Source organism: Oreochromis aureus, linkage group 3 (genome assembly GCF_013358895.1).
Source record: "Oreochromis aureus strain Israel breed Guangdong linkage group 3, ZZ_aureus, whole genome shotgun sequence".
Lineage (NCBI taxonomy): Eukaryota > Metazoa > Chordata > Actinopteri > Cichliformes > Cichlidae > Oreochromis > Oreochromis aureus.
Window position 1 is genome coordinate 14,699,054 of NC_052944.1, and position 21,748 is coordinate 14,720,801.

The 21,748-nt window shown below is 40.4% G+C and overlaps 2 protein-coding genes across 3 annotated transcripts in view; both read left to right on the forward strand.

Moving 5' to 3' along the window:
• Positions 1 to 11,040, forward strand: part of ppp2r5b (protein phosphatase 2, regulatory subunit B', beta) — a 54,480-nt gene extending 43,440 nt beyond the window's left edge. For both annotated transcript variants that reach the window (XM_039609673.1, XM_031736799.2), the window contains 6 exons: positions 1,247 to 1,300; positions 2,597 to 2,647; positions 2,784 to 2,903; positions 3,156 to 3,283; positions 4,367 to 4,468; positions 6,071 to 11,040. In XM_039609673.1, coding sequence (XP_039465607.1) covers positions 1,247 to 1,300; positions 2,597 to 2,647; positions 2,784 to 2,903; positions 3,156 to 3,283; positions 4,367 to 4,468; positions 6,071 to 6,299 — 684 coding nt within the window. In that variant the 3' untranslated portion in view covers positions 6,300 to 11,040. The remainder of the gene's footprint in view (positions 1 to 1,246; positions 1,301 to 2,596; positions 2,648 to 2,783; positions 2,904 to 3,155; positions 3,284 to 4,366; positions 4,469 to 6,070) is intronic.
• An 808-nt stretch (positions 11,041 to 11,848) lies between these two features.
• Positions 11,849 to 17,059, forward strand: LOC116317861 (glycoprotein hormone beta-5-like). The gene is made up of 4 exons (XM_031736757.2): positions 11,849 to 11,981; positions 13,993 to 14,124; positions 14,978 to 15,179; positions 16,574 to 17,059. The coding sequence occupies exons 3-4, from the start codon at positions 14,979 to 14,981 to the stop codon at positions 16,760 to 16,762; spliced, it is 390 nt and encodes a 129-aa protein (XP_031592617.1). The 5' UTR covers positions 11,849 to 11,981; positions 13,993 to 14,124; position 14,978; the 3' UTR covers positions 16,763 to 17,059.
• Positions 17,060 to 21,748: the final 4,689 nt, after the last annotated feature.

The following is a 21,748-nucleotide window of genomic DNA, read 5'->3' on the forward strand; positions in this document are numbered from 1 at the left end:
TGGAACAAATTGTTTGAGATGCAAGGACAGAGATAGCGCTCACTTGGGTTTTAATTAATGTCTTTTGCTAGGTTTTTTTGGGCAAGCAGGGCTTGCCTTGCATATCCTGACAGAATATCAAGTAGAGATTGCCAGAATGACTTCAGCTTCAAAAATAGAGCTTAATTTGACCTGTCATCCTGACAAATCAATATCAGTAAAATCTTTACAAAGGTCCACAGAAGTCTACTACATAATCCCTGCCTAGCAATGACCTCATGCAACCGCAAACCTTGACTTGACAGCAGAATCCAATGTCATATTTACCCGAAGTCTCTCAAATGCCTCACTAATGCTTTAAATAGTTTGCCCACTTTATTTTAATCCTCTTCTTTTCTCCTGCTTTCTTTATATTCCAGCTTTCAACACTCCCTTTTTTAGCCGCCGCTCCCTCTTACACTGTATTTTTGTAACCACGTTGTGCCACGGGTGAAGGAATAGGAAAGTCTTGGATGAAGGGAGAGAAGAAGATGAACAAGAAAGGTAGCCAGTATGGAGAAAAGGGGAGATTAGACAGAAAAATCTGCAAGAGATGAAAGCTCAGACAGTGAGGCAGACAATGATGCTGCAGTTCAACGAGGTGGCAAAGGAAGGAACAACAAAGGAAAGAACTGTCCTACAAAAAGATCTAAAAACATCATCAATATATGACAGTATAAACCAAAAAAACTTTTAATTGAGTCACTTCGGATCTAACTTATGAAGATAAAATGAACCAGTAGTGTAATACTGGGAACCAGTCAAAGGACAGACGGAGGGGGAGAGACAAGAGGTCTAACCTCTATCTCACATTGCCCTTAAGGGACTTTGTGTGTGTGACATCACTCCTTCCGAAGTAAACACACGCACACACAGTCTCCGTCGCCACGGTGCCCACTCGCCACGGCAACCGGCCTGGGCGGAGGGGGCAACCGCAGAACACACATATGCAAACACAAATGCACACACAATCTCAGAATAATAGGAAATGATTGCCGCTAATATAAGAGGAGACAAAAGCTGATGTAGCTGCAGAAACACACTCACACGTACGCGCACTCGCGCACATTTGGAAAACTTGTCTTTCCGATCTTTAGCAGTGTGTAATCCTGAGGGATAAGTGCTAAATTCCCCATTGTCTCGTTGACAGCTCCAGAGAGAGAGAGAGTGCGTAGGTGTGAGTGTGACAGTTTGTGTGTGCTTAACCCCGTGTTCTCTGTCGTTACAGCTGGCCTACTGTGTGGTGCAGTTTATGGAGAAAGATGCTACAGTCACTGAATATGTAAGACTGCTTCGTCATTCGCTGTACTTATTCCAACACGTTTTATAAAGATTTTCTGTTTTTTCCTAAGAACTGAAAATATGGGAGAAAATAATGCATGTGAATAATCATAGAAGCTTCAAAGCTGTATGAATCAATACTTTAAGGTAAACAGTGGGTCATCTGACTATTTGTGAAGTGAGGAAAGACAGCTGTAGAGATAAACTCACAAAAAGTTATTGGATGAATTGAATTTCATTCATAAAGCACCAAAACAAAGTCGCCTCAAAGCGTTCTTGATTGTAAAGTAAAGACCTGGCAAAAATACAACCTGATATCACCGCAAAGTGTGTCCATTTCACACTTTTCCTCTCCAAAACGTGAAGGGAATACACACGCAGAAGTTGCAGTAAGTTGCAAACAATAAAAGTTGCAAACAATAAAATAATCACGGGATCAACAATCAAGTTTTAAACTGACATTATTAACACATTGACATGTAAACACATATTAGCTTAATCATTTCTGACGATTATAACTCTGGAATATACTCCATACGTTTTTTGATTTCTTGGCTTTAAAGATATTATCTCCCCCTGCTGGTACTGCAACTTCTGCGTGGATGTCTATTTCACATTTTGGAGAGGCAAAGCATGGACACGGTGGACCGGTGTGTCTATTACACGTTTTGCTGATACTGGGTTGAATAATACAGAGAAAACCCTAACAACCAGATGAGCCCCCATGAGCAAACACTTGGCGACAGTGGGAAGGAAAAACTCCCTTTTAAGAGGAAGGAATCATCGGTAGAGCCAGGCTCAGCGAGGGGCAGCCATATGTTGTGAATTTCCTGAAACTAAGTCATTTGATCTTTTTCTGATTTGATTTCATTATTTTGGTTTAGATATATTTCTGTTCACACTTTACAGGAAATTCAAAATGATTCTGAACAGTTAGCTGCATGCCTTTTTAGTTTTACCCCCCGAAGAAACCGGTTTAATATGTTTTTAAAAATCTTTCCTTTTTTTTTTGCCTTTTTAATAATAAAGAAAATAACCCCATGTTCCCAGACTTTAGACAGATAGCAAGTAGGAGTTTTAAGCAGTATGGTTAATGTTACCCATGCAGCCAGTTCACCAATGAACCTCTGTGAGAGTGAGAGTCAGTGAAAACTTAAAGACATTATTCTTAATGCAAAAGCCAGAGCATGGAAATGACTCATTGGAGATGGTAGAGATGGATGTCAGCCAGCTACCCTGCTGAGCTAATGGCTTCAGTGTTTATTTCTCTTAATGTGTGCTCATATTTGCTCTGCAGATCATCAGAGGGCTGCTCAAGTACTGGCCTAAAACCTGCACGCAGAAAGAGGTGAGACCGATGACGACAAAAAAGCTGTTGATGTTTCTTTCCCCCCCAACTGTTGCATCGCTGCAACTGTGTCGATTTAACTCGTCCTTCTCTATCTCTCTCTATCTGCATTTTTAAAAAATGTGCACGCACTTAGGTGATGTTCCTGGGGGAGATCGAGGAGATCCTGGATGTGATAGAGCCATCTCAGTTCATGCGGATTCAGGAGCCGCTCTTCAAGCAGATAGCAGCCTGCATCTCCAGTCCTCACTTCCAGGTAACACAGAAGTGGAAACAATAACCACAGAAGTCACTCACAGATTAAAACTGCTTTGGGTGTAGACAGGATTAAAACAAATGTGATTATAGTAATCTGATTACCTCCAGGTATTAGGCTGGAAAATCAGTTACTTCTTAGACGAAGCAGTTTAATAAAAAGAATGTTGCACAACTCTGATGAAAGAAAATCAACTCTTCTTTGTGTCCGTGTGTGTGTGTGTGTGTGTGTGTGTGTGTGTGTGTGTTTTAGGTAGCGGAGCGGGCTCTTTACTTCTGGAACAATGAATACATCCTCAGTCTGATTGAGGAAAACTGTCAAGTCATCCTTCCACTGGTGTTCGCTACCCTCTACAGAGTCTCCAAGGAGCACTGGAACCAGTCAGTGGCACGCATAACCACTCCCATCATAACTTTTTGTTTGTAGCTTTTCCTCTTGGAGCTTAACCTCTGTTACAAGCAAATATAACAACTTGTCCAGTCAGAGGGTGAAAAGGGTCATCGGGGAGCACCACCGAGGAAAAAAGCAGCTTATGTGATTAAACCTTTAACGCCAAGTGTATCATATTTGATGACATTTTTGTGAATTCTTGAAATCTCTACATTATCACTGTCATGTTTCTCCCACTGAAAACGCCACATCCAGATTAACAGACTCAACTTTTGGGGATTTACTTACCTGCATGTGTCAAGACGTTCCTGAAAAACAATACCTCATTCCAGATTTTCTCCGTCCCATGTTTTGACCAATTGAACAATGCTTTACGACACAGACTGTATCAAAGATGGAAGTAACTTACAGGCCTGAAGATTGAAGCCAATGGAGGGTCTTTTGGTTACAAAAAGGTCCTGATGGGTTCACAGGCTTAGTCGTTAGCTTCAAGTCCTTCTGAATACAGCCTGATGTTCACTTTCAATTTATAGTCCCATTAGAGTCAAAAAGGAGTCTGCAGCCGTGTGGCTCACACAATGATACACCACGAGCGTGCATAACCCTCCGTTTCTCACTGAGATCTGCTCCTCATTTGTAATATTCGGTTACAAACCCCCAAGATGGCAACATGTAAAATACTCAGGCCAAAGCTTTACAGCTTAAAGTAGGCAGGGGCTGGTGTCCATCTTTTATATTCAGTCTATGAGTTTAGACTGTTAGTGGCTAGTTCATTTGGGAAGATCTTTTGTCATATTTTAGGCTACAAATTAGTTGAATAATGAAAATAATTGTTGGTATGAACCCTTAAGTTAGACATAACAGAAGTCCTGTTATTCTTGTCTTCATCACACACAGTATTCAGACCCTAATGCTATACTGCCATACTACTATACAAGCTCCTGTTACTTTTCACTAGAGATAATCCTTATTAATTCAAACTTTTAGGTACACACCAAATGACTTTTTTCATATTCTCACCATCATTGAAGCATTTGATGAGCCAGATCAATAACCCATCTGTGTTTCTCCAGGACCATCGTGTCTCTGATTTACAACGTGCTGAAGACCTTCATGGAGATGAACAGCAAACTCTTTGATGACCTCACTGCCTCCTACAAAGTGGAGAAACAGAAGTGAGTGTGACTCACTGTTTTTGTGCGTGTCTTTGTGTCACTGGATACGACGGTGACAACAAGAGGAAGAAACTAAGAACTAAGTCATTTTTTAGGCGGTGTTTGTTCCATTATCCGTCACATTGTATTTCACGTTGTAAGTATGTATCGCTTAGGTCATCTTTTGGACACGGATCACATCATAATTCCAGCCTCAACCTCAAGATAGTAGATACCAGAGGAAAATAAAATCTACAGGGATAGTTCAGCAGTTTGATCATCTCTTAATGAAAAGACATGTTTTATTTGTTAAGTGCTGAAGTAAAGACTGGATGTATTTATCTAAGTTTCGCTTAGGATAGAAATTTTGGACTCTGTTATTCACGAACTAGATCTAGAATTACATATCTGTGAGAATTAGCATTTTAATAGAAGCTGAAGTTAGAGTCAGGGATGGCAGTCTGATATAAATTATAGTTAAAGGAAAAGGACTCAAACAAGGACTGCTAGCTATCAAAGGCTAATCTTCACAACACAAATGTGGAACAAACAAAGAAGATTTCTTGAAACCTAAGACAAAAAAGAGTTAACAGAGTATCTATCTCTTTTGCTATTGGTCAGGTTTAAGGGAACACTGAGAAAGTGCTAGCCTGCATTTTGCTACATGTAAAGTCCATTTGGATAAACCAGTAGGCTGTATGAACAATGCTTGTGACTGTGTGTTGTGTTCAGGGAAATAATAACACTGTACCCTAGCATCAGAATCTTATTCCATCTATAAAGCATGGTGATGGTAGCATCACGGTTTGTGATCAGCTATTTGACAACATTAATTTTACTAGCAAAATGTCAGAACATCTGGAAATGTGAAGTGAATCTGTGAAAGTGTACTAAGACAAAGACTAGTCAGAGAATAATAATAAAAAGATGCTTTACTTTAATTTCTTGACCTTAAAATTCCTCCTCGCCGTATATTAAAAGTAGAGGTCAATCAATTCAGTTCAATTCAATTTTATTTATACAGCGCCAAATCACAACAACAGTCGCCTCAAGGTGCTTTATATTGTAAGGCAGACCCTACAATAGTACATGCAGAGAAAAAAACCAGCAATCATGTGACCCCCTATTAGCAAGCACTTTGGCGACAGTGGGAAGGAAAAACTCCCTTTTAACAGGAAGAAACCTCCAGCAGGACCAGGCTCAGGGAGGGGCGGGGCCATCTGCCGCAACCAGTTGGGGTGAGAGAAGGAAGACTTGATAAAAGACATGCTGTGGAAGAGAGACAGATTATTAACAAGTATGATTCAGTGCAGAGAGGTGTTAACAGACCTCTCTGCACTGAATCATACTTGTTACTGGTGTCTCGATGGTTTAATCTAATTTGTTTAATCAAGTACTCTTACCTACAGTCAGGACTAATATGAACACTTTATGTTGTAGGTGGTATTTTTGCAGAAATTTAGGAAGTTCACTGTTGACCAACTTTAAAGAACTACTATCTATGACTTTTCAGTGTGCCATGTGAGACTGCCAATAAACTTGCAGGACAAAATAAAAAAGTTTTTACTGTCTAATTTCTGCCCTTTAAACTTAATTACTTTCCTTTCTCTGCCGCCTCTCCAGGGAGCTGAAGCGAGAACGGGAGCGTGCCGAGCTCTGGCGAGGCCTGGAGGAGTACCAGGAGCGCCGGATGCAGATGGTCACGGAGGCCGCCAGGAACCAGCGCAACCTCCAGGAGCGAGGCGAGAGAGGGGACACGCTTAACCCTTCCTCCCCGCAGACAGCTCACTCCGACCAGCCCGAGCCCAAGCCCAGCGGGGCCTCTTCTGGAGCCGGGGAGAGCGCCACCTAGGTGTCACTCCATTAGATCAAATGGGGGGGGAGGGGAGGGTTATGGGACAGGGAGAAAGCAGGAAGATGACGGTAAAAGTTTTGGGAGACAGAAAAAGGTACAAAACAAGTCCACTGTTTTTTTTCTCTGTCGTCTTGTGTCACGGAGGTGGTCGCTTTTTGTAAAAAGGCGCAAACTCGGTGATCCAAGGTAAACACTGTACCTTCTTTCTAACAAAGTTGTGTGAAACTGGTTCACTTTTTGCTGTACACACATTATGTTGCAGACCAGAAGATAAATACTGTCCGAGTGCAGACTGTCATTTAAATTCGTGGAAACGGCAGATCGGTGCCCTGAAATCGGTAGCTGGCCTGCTTCAAATCTGCCTCAAAACGAGAGATATGACATCTCTTTTGGTGCAACACTTACCACGTTTAACACATTTCTAACTCGCCTAAGCGAGCACTAGTCTGCGCCGTGGCCTCGCATTTATCTTTTGGTCAGAGATGCTGATTTCATGAGTGGATAGCACAATACATCAATAAACAAAAGAAGCAATTTCACACAAAAGTCCCAAAACTATTGCTGAACCCACGAACCGCCACATAGACGCGGGCGCAGGTACATTTTTACTGTAAATATCAGAGGACAGAGCTACAGAGAGTTTATCCAGGTTAAACAATTCACACGCCAACAGCTGGTTCATGCACCTGAATATTACTTTAAATCACAATGTCTCACACACACACACACGCACACACACACACACAGACACACACGGCTGATTCTGGCGTTAACTCCTCTCCCAGTCTGCCGGGTTCCACCAAAGGATGAGCCTGAAGTCCCTAATAACCGCTGATGAAGATGATGATATAAGTACAATAATGTTCCTTCTTCTTACTTGTTACTCTACTACTACTACTCTACTCTACTCTAAGTACTACTGATGATGATAATGTTTTTATATATATACATATGTCTCTGGATATTTCTGTAGTGTATTATGGGAGAAACACTAGTGTAGCAGATATCATAAAGGGGAAGGTCCACTCGAATTCTGAATTCACATCACGTGTTAAATGTATGAGGCTGTAATGTGAGTGCTGAAATTCAGCAGAATTCCCCTTTAGCAGACCTTAAAAGGGGGAGGAATGAACTGGATTGGCATGGGTGGATTTGCTTTCATTCATTACTTGTGGTGTGGTGGATTTAAAAAACAAACAAACAAAGAAATCCCCAAACATTCCATGTTTAAAGCTCGTGTATCATTTTTTTAAAGGTGCCGTGTGGAGTTTTGTCCTAAACACAAATGATTTTATGTCTTACTCATCATGAATGTACTTTGTCTGTTTGGGAGGCCTGGTGAATTTACATTTTTAACATCTGCGTTTGCTAGCTAAAACAAGCTACATATGCTAGGTTTAGCTTCTGTGATGATACCCACTGGTTTGTGAAGTCCTGTTTTGAAGTTTTGAAGGTTATTGGCTAATGATAGCAACCTTTGTTAGCAAGGTGCATACACTGAATGGGAACTGCCAATTAGTTCACATTGTTAGTAGCAAAGCCTCAATCCACGCATCCATCCATGACTGATGGCTAATTAATCCTCGACGTGTTGGTCATCGTGTCTGCGAATAATGGTGTTGCCACGACTCGGTACTTGCCGCAGTATTTTCCTAAATGATAGGCGTCGCCATTCAGACAGAACCTCCACATTAGCGCTGGTTCGGTCAAAATCATAAATAAAGAAATCACTGAATGTTTATTTATTCCAGAAGGTCTTATCTTTTAAATACTGTTGCAGCACCTCCCTCTGTTTAATCTGTAAATCTGTGTCAATAAAATGGTTGTGAAAACTGATGCGATCGCCACAAAAAGTAACCAAGCGCAACTTGATGCGGTACGACGCCACTTTTGTCATTCACGAGGCCGAGAATGTTGAGCATACATGGGCCTTTAGGAGATGCCCGGGAGGCATCCTGGTCACAAACCACCTGAACTGACTTCTTTTCTGTGTGGTGAAGTGGCAGCTTTAGTCTGAGCGCCTCCTGGATGATCGAGCTTCTTAACCGAGCTCTAAGAGAGCACACCAACCCCACAAACGCTTTCCACGTGGGTGTAGTTCACTGGGTCAGATTAGCAGACAGCTAGGTTGGGTTCCACCCTTAATAAATATTTCAACAGGAGAGCTTCAAGTGGTCATTTGAGGAACTGCGGTTTTGGGCACATTTACTTCACTTTCCAGCATTTTCTGGCACAAATTCTACATTTCGCCGCTCTCTGCTGCCACTTAATGTTGGATCAGTAGAACAGCATGAAATCAAGGCCATATTGTGAATGTGTTGCTTACACACAAACAAAACTCGGATCCAGTCATAAAAACATGCTTTATCTATCATCTCTTATTGGTTGAAAGTTCCACACCTTACCTTTAATTTTAATTTGGCACCAAATGATGATTTTTTTTTTTGGTGTGTACGTGTGTCTATTCTCTAATTTAGAACCTCATCACAGAGGATTACATTGAAACGAATCCAAGCCTCATAAAGCCCACCCAACACAGGAGAATGAATGAAACCCACCGCATGTGCGTCAAATCAAAAGAAAAACACCGCAATCCAGTTGGATTTCTGAACCTGGAACGTCTGCAGGTTCAAGCAGACCTAAAGCTGCTAGATGGTGACCATGATGAGGAAGCTTTTTTTTTTTTTTTTGATGTGAACCAACAAAAATCTGTTTATTCTTGTCTGATCATTATGATAGAGTGATGGGATACAAGAGAGGGAGGAAAAAAAACTGAAAAAAAATTATTTTAGCAATATTTTCATTCTTTCAGGATAATCTGTGTTTTTTAGGGGGTGACGACAGGAAGTGGGTGTCACACTGAAACGTTTACCTCCCACTCTTGTTTTTACTCCTGTTGCGTCCTTGATATTCACATTGTCTTAAAGGTACCTTCTGTGTAGATTTATTTGATGAGAAATGATTTTGCTTTGTAAATTATGTTGTTAATTTTATTGGTTTTTGTATAATCTTGTTTTTTGTGGAAAACTGAGTCTGATGCTATTTATTTTCTATTTGATCAGGAAATGTAACCTTATTTGACGGTCAGGTTGTGTGTGTGCGTGTGTGTGCGCGCGCATGTGTTTGCGTGCGTGGGTGCTTGAGTGTGTATCCAGTGAGTGATTCGGCGAGCAGGAGACATGCGTAGACAGAGCGACAGAGAACGGGAGAAAGCAGTCGTCTCTTTGCTTCTTTTTCTCTCTCTCGCCTTCTCTCCTTCCTGTGGGACAGGGTTTGAATCCGAATGTATCGTGAAACAAAACTGATTGTTCTTTTTTTTTACGCTTGACACGCAGAGCTACCTGTCGGCTGCTTCGAACCAAACTTTCAAAAAACCCCGCAGAATCGTTTTTTTCCTAGACGCTCACTTAAAAACTTGTCTGAATCAGCAATGTTTCGAAATCGTTTCCAGCTTCGTACCAAACAGGTTTGTTGCTTTCAAACTTTGGCGAAGCGGCTTTGCGTTTTATTTCCTTTCTTTTTTATAAAGACCTTACAACTTCTGTCACCTTTGACGCCAAAAACCAAATTTTGTCAATTTAGCACAAAGCTCTGGTACTCATTGTGCGACTGTTTGAAAGCTACTGTCACATAAAGGCGCCTAAGTTATAACAACAGGACAACTGAACACCACTGAAGTCTATGGGTAACGCTAGAAGCGGGCAACTACAGATAAGTTATTGGTGCTGGTTTCATTAATTAGACTTTTTTCTTTGATTGTATTTTGCAAAAAGAGTGCAAAAATCCAAAGTCCGATTTTCGTCGTCAACCTCAATCGCCTAAAACTCCAAAAACAAGTGGAACATTTTCTTTCTTTAATCCTATAATTTACTACACGTCGCCACCTGGCTGACAACGAGAGACCCTTCCATTTTTGGGATTTCAAACATTGTCTTGATTCAGGCAGGTGACACTCAGAAACACAATCGAACAGAGACAAAATTTGACCTCGCTGTCACTAAACTTGGTTTGCTTCATGATTTTTTTTTGTCTTGGGTTGCTTACTCACAAACCCTCTTGATTGTTGTTGTTGGGATGACCCCAGCTCCCACTGTTCAAGAATTCTCCATAATAATGATTAATACTAATATTCCTCGATTATAGCATTCTGCCATCCAATCAGGAGCTGCTCCAGAACAGGAAGTGAGAGAGGAGAGAGTGTTTGTAGAGAGCTCTGGTGTCGCCTCACAGACAGCCATCAAGCACTGCTTTCATGGACGCTCGCATTTCCTCTCTGTGGCCGTTTTCAGGAGGCCAGATTTTAACAAATGCTTTAAGTCAGAGGGGCGATGTGGGTGGATCCGATGAAAGACAGACAGTAAAGACAAAAAAAAGAAAACAGAGGAGGGGGAAGATAGAGGAAAGAAAAGACATAGACACGATAGAATGGCAATAAGTCAGAGCAACAGAATGAGAATATAACGTTACCGAAACCTACTACTGCATTACGTAGCAATTTCACTGAATTTCTAGATTTGCACTGTCTGCCCAATGGTCTGTTTGTTGTGTTGAAGAAAAAAAAAACAAGAGAAAATGATAAAGATGATGCAGACGAAGAAGATGTATATTTTGGGGACCAACACAGTGGTGGGGGGGTTTGAATGTAGAGTGGCTTACTACTGTATGTATCATTACAGGGAAGTGTAGAATGGAGAAAAAAATATAATGTGCTAAAAACTAAAACTTCACTTTGAGAAAACACTCTGGAGTCTGTCTTTTTTGTGTCGCCTAATTCCTATCAATGATTCTTCCATTTCCAGACATGATTGCTGTACTCGTCAGTACTGTAATATAAACTGGGAGTCAAATCAAGAGTACCCGTACCTGGTGTTAAAGATGGAATTAGCTTCTGAGGCTGTGCTGTAAACCTGCTCTCCTTTGCAACATTTTTAGCATTAGCTGCTACATTTTGCATGAGTTCTTGAATCTCTAATCACAAGTATAATCCAAAATTCTCTTCATGGGAAGATAACAATTTACCATGCAAAAACACCATCTACACCATCGACTATGCCACAAGACATGTAACTTCTAACCCTGATTTAAAAAAAAGGAAAGGGAAAAAAAGCTAGCTGGTAGCTTGCTAGCCTAAGTGTCACCTTGTGTGCTGATGATGTATCCTAATAATACTGGCTAAAAATTGGTTTAAGGTCCTTCCCCTCAGTGTTGCCAACTTAGCGACTTTGTCGCTATATTTAGCGAGTTTTCAGACCCCTTTAGCGACTTTTTTTTCTAAAAAGCGACTAGCGACAAATCTGGCGACTTTTTCTGGTGTTACTGGAGACTTACGACGACTTTTTGATGCGAAAGCACGTACGACAGCGGGTGCTGCCGTGGGCAACTCACCCGTGCCAAAGCGCTCACAGGCAGCGGGTACTTCTCATGGGGCAGTCCCCCCTAGCTGATGTCAGAGCAGGAGATATTCACCCTTACGCCTACAAAGTGCAAAAGAATCGCGCATCTGCGAAGCCGCTGCCCCGCAACTGTAACACAGGGTGGGAGCAGCGGTAAATTTACATTTTTCTTTGTCTAAAATAAATCAAGGCACTAAAATACATCATTCCCATCATTGAAAACGTAGGAATCGGATGTCCTTGCAGAGGACCATCTTGTACATCCGATTTCGACTGAAGCTGTCTGGTGAGACTTGCTATGTCTATTTTATTTGTTAATGGTTAAAAATGTTCTTCTTTTACTGTTACTTTTTGTGCATCACAAGGTTTAAAACTACTTAAAAAGACACACACACACAAAGTAACTCCGCCAGAGTGCCTATTTCAAGTCACTTTTGCTGGTCCCAAGTCCAAATAAAGGGGGAGGGTTGGAATTGTGACATAAAAAAAAACAATACTTGCTAAAAGAAATTTAATTTGTAATTCTAAACATATTCTAAATACTTTTGGTGTTTTTACTTACTTTACGTCTCTTCCATAGTCTCATTTCTCTCTCTTACAGCGTCTGTTACAATTACGTGGGCATGACCAATTATGCAAATTAGGTGATGACATCATTTAGCGAGTTCTAGCGAATTTTAGCACAGCGAATAGCGATTTTCCTTACTGAGGAGTTGGCAACACTGCTTCCCCTTCCTTTCTGTAGCCAAGATGGGCTTTGCTGTTGGTGAGAAAGGTGTGTAGAAAACTTAACTGTACAGGATATCGTGCTGATACCTATAGTTTATGTAGTCATATTTGCCAAAGAGAATACACTTGAAATGTAGGTATGGAAGTATGCATAGGGCTTAAAATCTGGGACTCTCCACCAGTTGCGCTTAGAACTGAAGAAGCTTCTGGGATGAGAGGTGAAACGTCTTCAAGGAAACTCAAAGAAGTCCAGACACTTTTCTTTCCAAGATCCTTAGACTACGATCACCTGGATGACTGAGAACCTTCACAGACATATTTCCACTAAAGTTATCAGACATTAGTAAAACATAAATGTTCTATATCTAAGTAAAAACACAGAAAACAAAAACCTTTATGTGCAGTTTAACAAGAAAGAAGCACAGAATAACAAAAACACAAATAAACATGAAAAGGTTTTTAACTTGACAAAAATTTTTTTATCCAAGCGTTTCTGTGTGTAGGGCATGAATCCAGTATGATTATCTTTGTAGCAATAATCTTTCTCAGGCACCGCCTCTTTCAGGAAGAAGTATTATTTCTATATTTTGGAATTTAAGAGAATTTGCAAGATTGCCAACTGGATTACGACGCTTAGCCACTGGGAATCTTTCAGCACTTCTTGTCTTGCTTTTGTGCTCAGAGATCCTGATTTTTAGTTCCGATTTGGTTGATGTGTATCTGCTAGTGCACAGGGGTATTTTAACAAACTGATTATAAATGTGACTCCGGTTTTTAGATTTTCAACTTGTGCCAGTGTGTGGGTGCAAACGAGCATCCCTGATGGTCACAGCACTACAACGGGTACAGTTTAAACAGTTCTGTAGCTGAGGACACAGTTAATCTGCAATCTGAATAAATGCATTAAGATCATATAAATGAAGATTGCAAACACTGCTGATGTCAGCCTTTTGGCTTGTGCATTTTGGCTGTCGCCATCTTGAAACCAGATATAACAAGGGACGACACAGCTTTATTATCCTTTATGACTCTAACAGACTTGTTGTATTGAATAAGACTCGACACCAGTAAAGGAACACCATAAATCAGAGGAATCGCCTCTGCTGGGAATGAGAAGGAATGCAGGTTAAAGAGAGTCTCTCTGCTTTTAGGGCTAATGTCCATCTTTTATATACAGTTTATGGGTAGGACATGCACCAGACATGCAAAAAAACCCCAAAACGCCTGCTGTCACACTGAGTCTGATTTGACTTTAAGTATGACACTGTATATATATATATATATAGTCTTTAAGTCTTTAGTCTTTTTTAAAGTAACAACTATTACCAAGATTTGTGTATATCCAAAGGTTCTGTAACCCTGGTGTACAGTTCAGTACTGCCACTCCCCACATGAAACTGCACACAATACACACACACACACACACACACACACACACACACACACACAGATACAATACAGGCTGAGGTTAAGAAAATACAGACAAACATCATTATTTTCCAGGGAGTCTCCATTATTTCTGGCTTGGGGTTCCTAATGGTATTTTATTGTAATTGCTATGATGTCAGAGTGTCCGTCCGCCCTAATGGCCTTCTAAAAACAATAACAAGGACAGATTGGTTCCATTCACTGGATTGTCCGGACAGAGAGACACCCGAGTCCTGCAGCTCAAACCCTCTGAAAGATCTTCAGCTGAAAAGGTGAGAGATCGTCTTCTGAAACATCTTTAAAATAATGTACGATGGATATGCGACAATAACAAATTGAGCCTGATGTGCATGGTTTTGTTCGGATGCTTCTGCAGACTTTACAGAGTAATTACAGAGTGAGTCCAGTGACAGTGGTATCAGAGCTTCTGAAAGAATTCAATTTTCTGCTAACTTAAAGGGGTTTTGTGTATTCTTAAAAAGAAACCAGTGAAACAGTTAACAGTGTGGCTACATTGAGTTAAATCCAGCTGTTTCAGTAAGCTTCAGGTGGGTTGCTTGGAAATGTTCAGTTTTTGAGTAAACGTCTCCTGTAGCATTAAAGACCTTTGAAAAGACACGGATGCTTATTCTGTTTCCTACAAGAGAAGACGAAGATGAGGTTTTATGCATGTAAACACAAGTGTCAGGTTTCCCATCTGCAAAGATTTTTACTCTCAACACTAAGAAATGTTTTTGTGTCCAACGTTTTAGTGGCGTTACTGGCTGCAGTAGCCAGAGTAGACACTAGAGGGAGTTGTGAGTCATGCTCATTGCCACACTGCTGTAGATCACCTTCTGTTCTCATGTAAAATATTGGCAATTCATCACCTTTACTGACTATTATCACTTGTTTTCAATATACAAGAAGAGATATACACTGTATAGGTATATTCTTTAAGTAATTAGTGATAATATTTATTCATTTAATATTTTTTTCTTCAATGTCAATGAAAGCATCTTTCCATTTTGTTACCCTGTATCACACCACATCATGTGTTCCTGATGATTAAGTGAAATAATAATATGAAAAATAGCATTTATTCCACAAAGCTGCTGAACTTAACCTTTGTTCCATTATACCCAGCATGCACCTCCACCGTATCGCCTTCTCCTTCTTCCTCCTGCTGGTTGCTGGGGCAGCCGTGCTGTGTGTCACCGTGACAACAACGCTCCAGGGTTTCCGTGGATGCGCAGTGCGGGAGTTCTCCTTTGTGGCCCAAAAGCCTGGCTGCAAGGGGCTGCGCATCACCACAGAGGCCTGCTGGGGGCGCTGTCACACGTGGGAGGTATCTCTCTCTCTCTCTCTCTCTCTCTCTCTCACACACACACACACACACACACACACACACACACACACACAGAGAAAATAAATGTCACATCAGCTACCCAGGAGTTTGTGTCTTTAACGCTGGGATACTGAAACATGAAACAGGAGTCATCTCCTATTAGTGCACTAATAATATGTCGATACTACAAATTTTGGTATTGATCCGATACTAAGTAATTACGTGGCCGATACCAATACCGATACTGATACTTTTAACTTATAGAGTCAGCCTGTATAGGGGAGAGCAGCGTGTTTTAATTTATGAGATGAATCATCATCAATTTGCAAATTCTGAACACTTTTTAATGACTACCTAATCACTGTGATTTTCATTTTACACAGTAATGACACACCTTTCAGCTTTGTATGTATTTTGAAACTGGGATTTTTGAAGACGTGGAATGTAAATATGCCTGTCTCTAAATGACTTTGGGTTATTTTCTGTTGTTTTAATGCGATATGTGATATAGGCTCTCCGACCTGTCTCCCCACGTCATGTCTTTGCTATGTATGTATGGTCGGGGGGGTCTAATTTCACTGCAGGTGTAAACATTGCATGTGACAAATAAAGGTTTGATTGACTGATTGATTAAAAAAAAGAGACATTTTTCATAGTGCATATTTAAAGTATATTATTTTACTTCCAAAAACAAAATAAGTAAATAAGATTTCACATAATACAGTGGGCTTTATACTAAACTTCGCAGATAGAAACATCGCTCTAGAAACAATCTTTAAAAACAACAACAACTTCATTTGCAAATAAAACAGGAAAACATCTTAGAAGAGACATATCCAGGACGAGGACACAGACGACTCAGACGATACAATAATCGAAACATGGGGGATATACGAGCGAGTGTGGTGCCTATAATGTGCAGGGAAGAAGTGCTTTTGACCAAAATTGGTATCGAACTATCGATATTTGGATTGAACTGCCCACCTACGTGTCCTAGGACTTGTACCAAACTATAACAAAGCTGATGATCTGTTCTCGTCTCGTTAGCTCTCTAGTTACTTTTTTTTATAAGAAATGCTCAGATCCCAGTCAGGGGATACCAATCTTTCACTGTACTTCTGAATATTTGACATGTTAATGCTGTACCTCTGAGTAACCTTAGACAACAACAACTTGCAGTCTCTATGTTTTTCAGACTGATTTCTTATGTCAACTATTACTACATAAAATTGGAAGTTTGTTTTTAAACCACCAAAAAACCACCAAAATGTATGTTTCTCTGTTTTTAGTTTAACTTCTTAAAAGCTTTTAATTCATGTGAGAGTCGCTGAAGTTTGTTTCCTCCAATCGCAACATGTGATTCACCTCTGTGTGTGTGTGTGTGAACCCTGCAGAAACCTGTACCAGACCCCCCCTACATCCACCGTCACCACCGTGTGTGCACGTACAACCGCAGTCGCCACATGACCGCCCGGCTGCCCGGCTGCCAGCCTGACGTCTCCCCTCTCTACCACTATCCCGTGGCTCTGGAGTGCCACTGCGATGTGTGCTCCACACAGGACACAGAGTGTGAGACCTTCTGACGGACGAGGCTCTCCTCTCCCTAAACGCTTCCATCAACAGTGTGATGGCGGAGTCTGAACCGAAAAAAGATAAAAACATGTGATTAAAACTTGAAGTTGGTGGTGATAGCACTTAGAAAGATATAATAGCAGGATGTTTATATTGAATAACAAAAACCCCCAGAGAGATGGATATTTCATGACTTTGTCAACTAACAATAATGTGCATCTATTTTGCATCTGCTGTAAAAAATACAAGTAATGTCATACTCATAATGTTAACGATACTCAGTTTCTCATTATGCACAAAAATTAGCATTGAATGCATTTTGTAATGTAACTGTTTTCCTGTCCTTGTGTACCAAGTTATACAGAAATTGGATACAACTAATATGTTTGGGAATACTCACAAATAAAATAAAATAAAATTCCAGCCTGCAGTTTTCCTACTTTTACATCAGTGTCTGAAAAAAAAAAACAGGTAATATGCAGTGCACTGTTTGCAAGAGCTCTTCATCTTCTGCAGGGTGGAATGACCTTTCTATTAATTTTTAATGCAAAAAATATGAACATTACAGTAAATGTGCCATTTTTTTTTAAAGTTAAAAGTTAAAAAAGTCAATGAGTCAGAGTGTAATACTTAAAGGCATTAGGAAAGACACATGGAAGTAAGCAAGCAGAAACTATGGGATGCAGTTACCTGTACTATAAAACAGCCTTCAAACACATTAAAGATGACATGGGTGAAAATAAAAGGGAAAGCTAATGCAAGGGAGGTGAAGGCTGTTAACTCACTATTGATCAGGTGAGTCATCACATTAAAGAAACGGATGGGTCATTACCATCACTGGGGTCAGCAGGTGAAACCTCCGTGGGACCCTCAAAACTGGCACCCTCGTTACAGGAGGAGACGCAAAACATCTCCACAAACCTAAACAGGTCCATTTGCCTTCTTTTCAAGCTCTCAGATTCCTGGACATGGCATCTGCTTGTCTGCCATGAAAGGAAATGGTAAGAATTACAATGTATTTACTGAGTAACGCTCCAGATCTGGGGACATTTGCATTGATTCCAAAGGCAGGCTGGTCAAAGGCTTTCTACCCATCAGTGTGAACTATTATACTGGAATATGAATTCAGCATTTTCTATCATATAAACGTGGTAACCAGTGGCATTAAACTTTTTCAGCACTTTTTAGTGCAGTGAAGTGGCCCAGTAGAGCACTTTGCTTCCCATGATGCACTGTTTCTTGTTCACTCACCTTTATTCGCTCTCTGTGTGGTTATACACAACTCCACATGTAATCTCTTCCACAGTGTTTCTTTTATCCCGTCTTCCTCCCTTCATCTCCAACCAGTCTCGGCAGATGGTCGCCTCTCCCCTAGCCCGGTTCTGCTCCTTCCTGTTAAAAGGGAGTTTTTCCTTCCTGCTGTCACCAAGTGCTTGCTCATAGGGCGATGTTTGATTGCTGGGATTTTGTCTGTACTAATGTAATATCTTTACCTTACAATAATAATACGAATGCAGAGTTATCAGCTGCATTCGTAATCTGTACTGGCGCATACCACAGGCACATGCTAAATACATGCTAAGTCGCAGACTAATAAAATAGTAGAATTTCTTCTTCTTCTACTTGGACTGGCTCCACCTCATACAGTAGCAAGCAGATTATTAGTCAAATATTTCAATTAAAAGAAAGCAGAAAGGCACCAGCAGCACAAACACAGTTACGAGTTCCAGTTCAGTGCCTCCAATTACTGGAGGTGAAACCCACCCATCCCAAAACAGTCATGGCTCCTTAGTAATCAAAGCAATCCCCTCACTCCACTTCAAGCCTTCACAATGTCCAAGTGCATGAACCAAGTGTTGAGTTGATATGAGGAGGGAAACTATAGAGACTAAAAACCAGGTTGTAAACATGCTTTTGAACACTGTAAAGTCAAACATTTCAACTCAGGAGTGTGGTTATTGTTTCACTTTTACAGCCAGCCTCAAGTGGCCGTTAAGGGAACTGCAGTTTCTGACACGTGCCCACAGTTTGCCTCTTGATTTACCTGCAGATTACAAAGGATTTAGCACTGCATCAACAGTGAGAGATCAAGTGGTTAAACAGTGTGCTGTAAATGAAATGGAAATAAGCGTGAGCAGCTTCACATGTCAGGCATCTTCAAATAAATCTCACACTGTTTAAATGGATGCAGGCACAGTTTAATCCAATAAGTGACATCCCGATGCTCCTCAGCACGCTGACTGTCAGGTGAGGTCACAGGAACACATTCCACAGGCTTTTGCTCTGCTTTTTGTAGACAATGCTGGCCTTTTTATATTTCCACTCCTCCGTGTCTGTGTGTGTACGTGTCCTCAGAATGGTACACCTTGAGCTCACTTTGTGGAAACTCCACTTTCCTCCTGTCAGTCTAAATTAGTTAAGCGTTCTATGTGTGTGTCTGTGTGTGAGAGTGTGCGCGGTGTGATATATATGATGCTATTTCAGATGCACACAAATAGTTACTTACAGCTGATTTGTGTCACTTGTTGGAATTATAAAGATGCAGAAAAGTAAAAGACTGTATGCTTGTTAATTTGTGCGTCTGTGTGTGTGTGCGTGTGTCTAAGGTTGTTTGCATTATCAGTGGAAGTAAATGGGTCGGCAGGATTAAAACATCATCGTAGAAACAGGGAAACTTTGTCTAATCCTCTCCGTGCATTGTCTCTGTGCCCAAAATAACACACACGTAATTTATCTCAAACTCACAACGACTTCAACACTTTGACAGCACACACAATATCCCGTCAGACGCGATGATACACACACGTACGCCGCTTAGAATAACAGTCGCACACAATATCCCTAACCTCACTTCAGACACACACGCACACGCACACAATGAGATTAAAATAACAGGGCAGAAGTGGAAGCGGACACATTAATGATATTATAGTTATTCAAGACGCCATGGTTTCCATGGCAGCTGAAAGCGACGGGGACACTGAGCGATACAAACATCAGTCACCCCGCTGAGTCACACTGGAGTAATATGAGTGTGTGTGTGTGTGTGTGTGTGTGTGTGTGTGTGTGTGTGTGTGTGTGTGTGTGTGTGTGTGTTTCAACTCAGTTCATTGACTCCTGATGAGGTGCTGTGGCCCATTCAGATTTATAACCTCTCTCTGTCTCTCTCTCCCTTTGTTTCTGGTTGGCATGGAATAAGAGGAAACACAAACACACACACACACACACACACACACACACACTGTGACCGTCCGTGACACTTAGGGTCAACATGCTAATAGTTTTATGACTCCGTGTGTGTATAGGTGGGGGGTTCACGGTGATGATGTCACACATTCCATTTTCCATTGACATAACTGGAGTGGGAATGTTTGGGGTAGAGGGGCCATATTGATAATTGTGTTTTCCTAAGAAGGTGTGTGTGTGTGTGTGTGAGAGAGAGAGAAGAGTGTGTGAGGCTGCACACACTGGAAGCACCAATGTTCTCAGGGGTTGAACTGCTTTGCAGTACCATGGCGATATAACCGCTTATGTCATTCAAATAAAGTGTTCACAGTGTCCTTGTAGTGAGAAATGTTACCATGTTTTAGCTACAAACACAAAGTCGTGATAAAAGTGACAATAATGCACATGATAATAATGTCATTAATGTTGTTACAGTTATAGTTACAGAATATCTCTCCATCCCAGACAGCGTCATTACTATTCTATATTTCTAATTTTCTATTGATGTATTGATATATTTTGCAATGTTGTTTTCAGTGTTGTTTACAGTGAGACACTGTAGGTGTCTTTAAAAGCCAGGGAGCAGAAGCTGCAAGGAAGAAAAGCCCAGCTTTCTAACTTTTGCCTACAAGCAACAGGCTTGAAATTTTAAAAATGTTTCTAATCTATGTATATTTATATTTTTATTTATTGATTCCTTACAGTGCAAATCAGCCGATTCTTTTCTAAAGCCATTTTTGATTGTGGTGTATAAATTATCATTTGCTATTGTAAAGTAAAATAAAATAATTCCACCAAATAACTTACAGTAAACATTTATTTTTATACAGTACTTAACAATTTTTTTTAATAAAAAAAATGTTTAATCAGAATCATATTTTTAATGCTAAAATATAATAATTGTTATTATCAGTGAATTTTAAAATGTGTGCTTTTAACAAAAAGTGGTTTATTAAGATGCCCAAAATTATTACAGTCTTTAAAATTATGGCTTTACTGAACAGGAAAATCAGATTAACTGGTTAAATCTTATGTTTGATTAATTTCTCAAAGAAGTCCAGTGTGTGGACTAAATATAAAAATGTGACTTTAGTAATTTAGTAATTTGTTTTAAACCAATTTTAAAAAGTTATGAACCGAGTTCTAAAGTATTCGTGTTTTTATGGCTGATGGTCTAAATCTTTTGATAAGTACTTTACTTTTACAGAATGACTCATGAGACTTTTTTGCATTTTCTCTCCACATTTCTATAAAAGTAAATCACAGAGCAATTTTTTGAAGGCAAATATAGAAAGCAAAGTTTTGATAAGAGCACAGAGCAGCCCTCCTGTCTTACTCACAGTGTTGTTACCTTCAGAAATTGCTTGCAGAGTTTCACCTTCTGACATCTTTTGATCTCGAGTGACAGTTTCGCTCAGAAACATCTGTTCAAAGAACCCAAACCAAAGCTAAGTTTTATTGACTTCTTAAAATCACCTCTACTGGCACAATATCCAGTTCTATCAGGGGCATAGATGGCTTTAAAAGGTCCACAGTTGTATAGCCTAACATCAGTGGTCTACTCGGGTCCCAGATTCTTTCTTACAGCATTAAATAAAACTCATTGAAAAACCAAAGACATTAAAGTATCCCTCGGGAACCTTTTTAAAGATTTACACAGCCATTGGCGGTCTGATCTGGCAGTTTGGGACATTAGCGACATGTCGCTGAAGCTGCTGTTAAAAATCCAACTAATAATCTGGGAGTCTATTAAAAGAATGTCTTTACCCGCT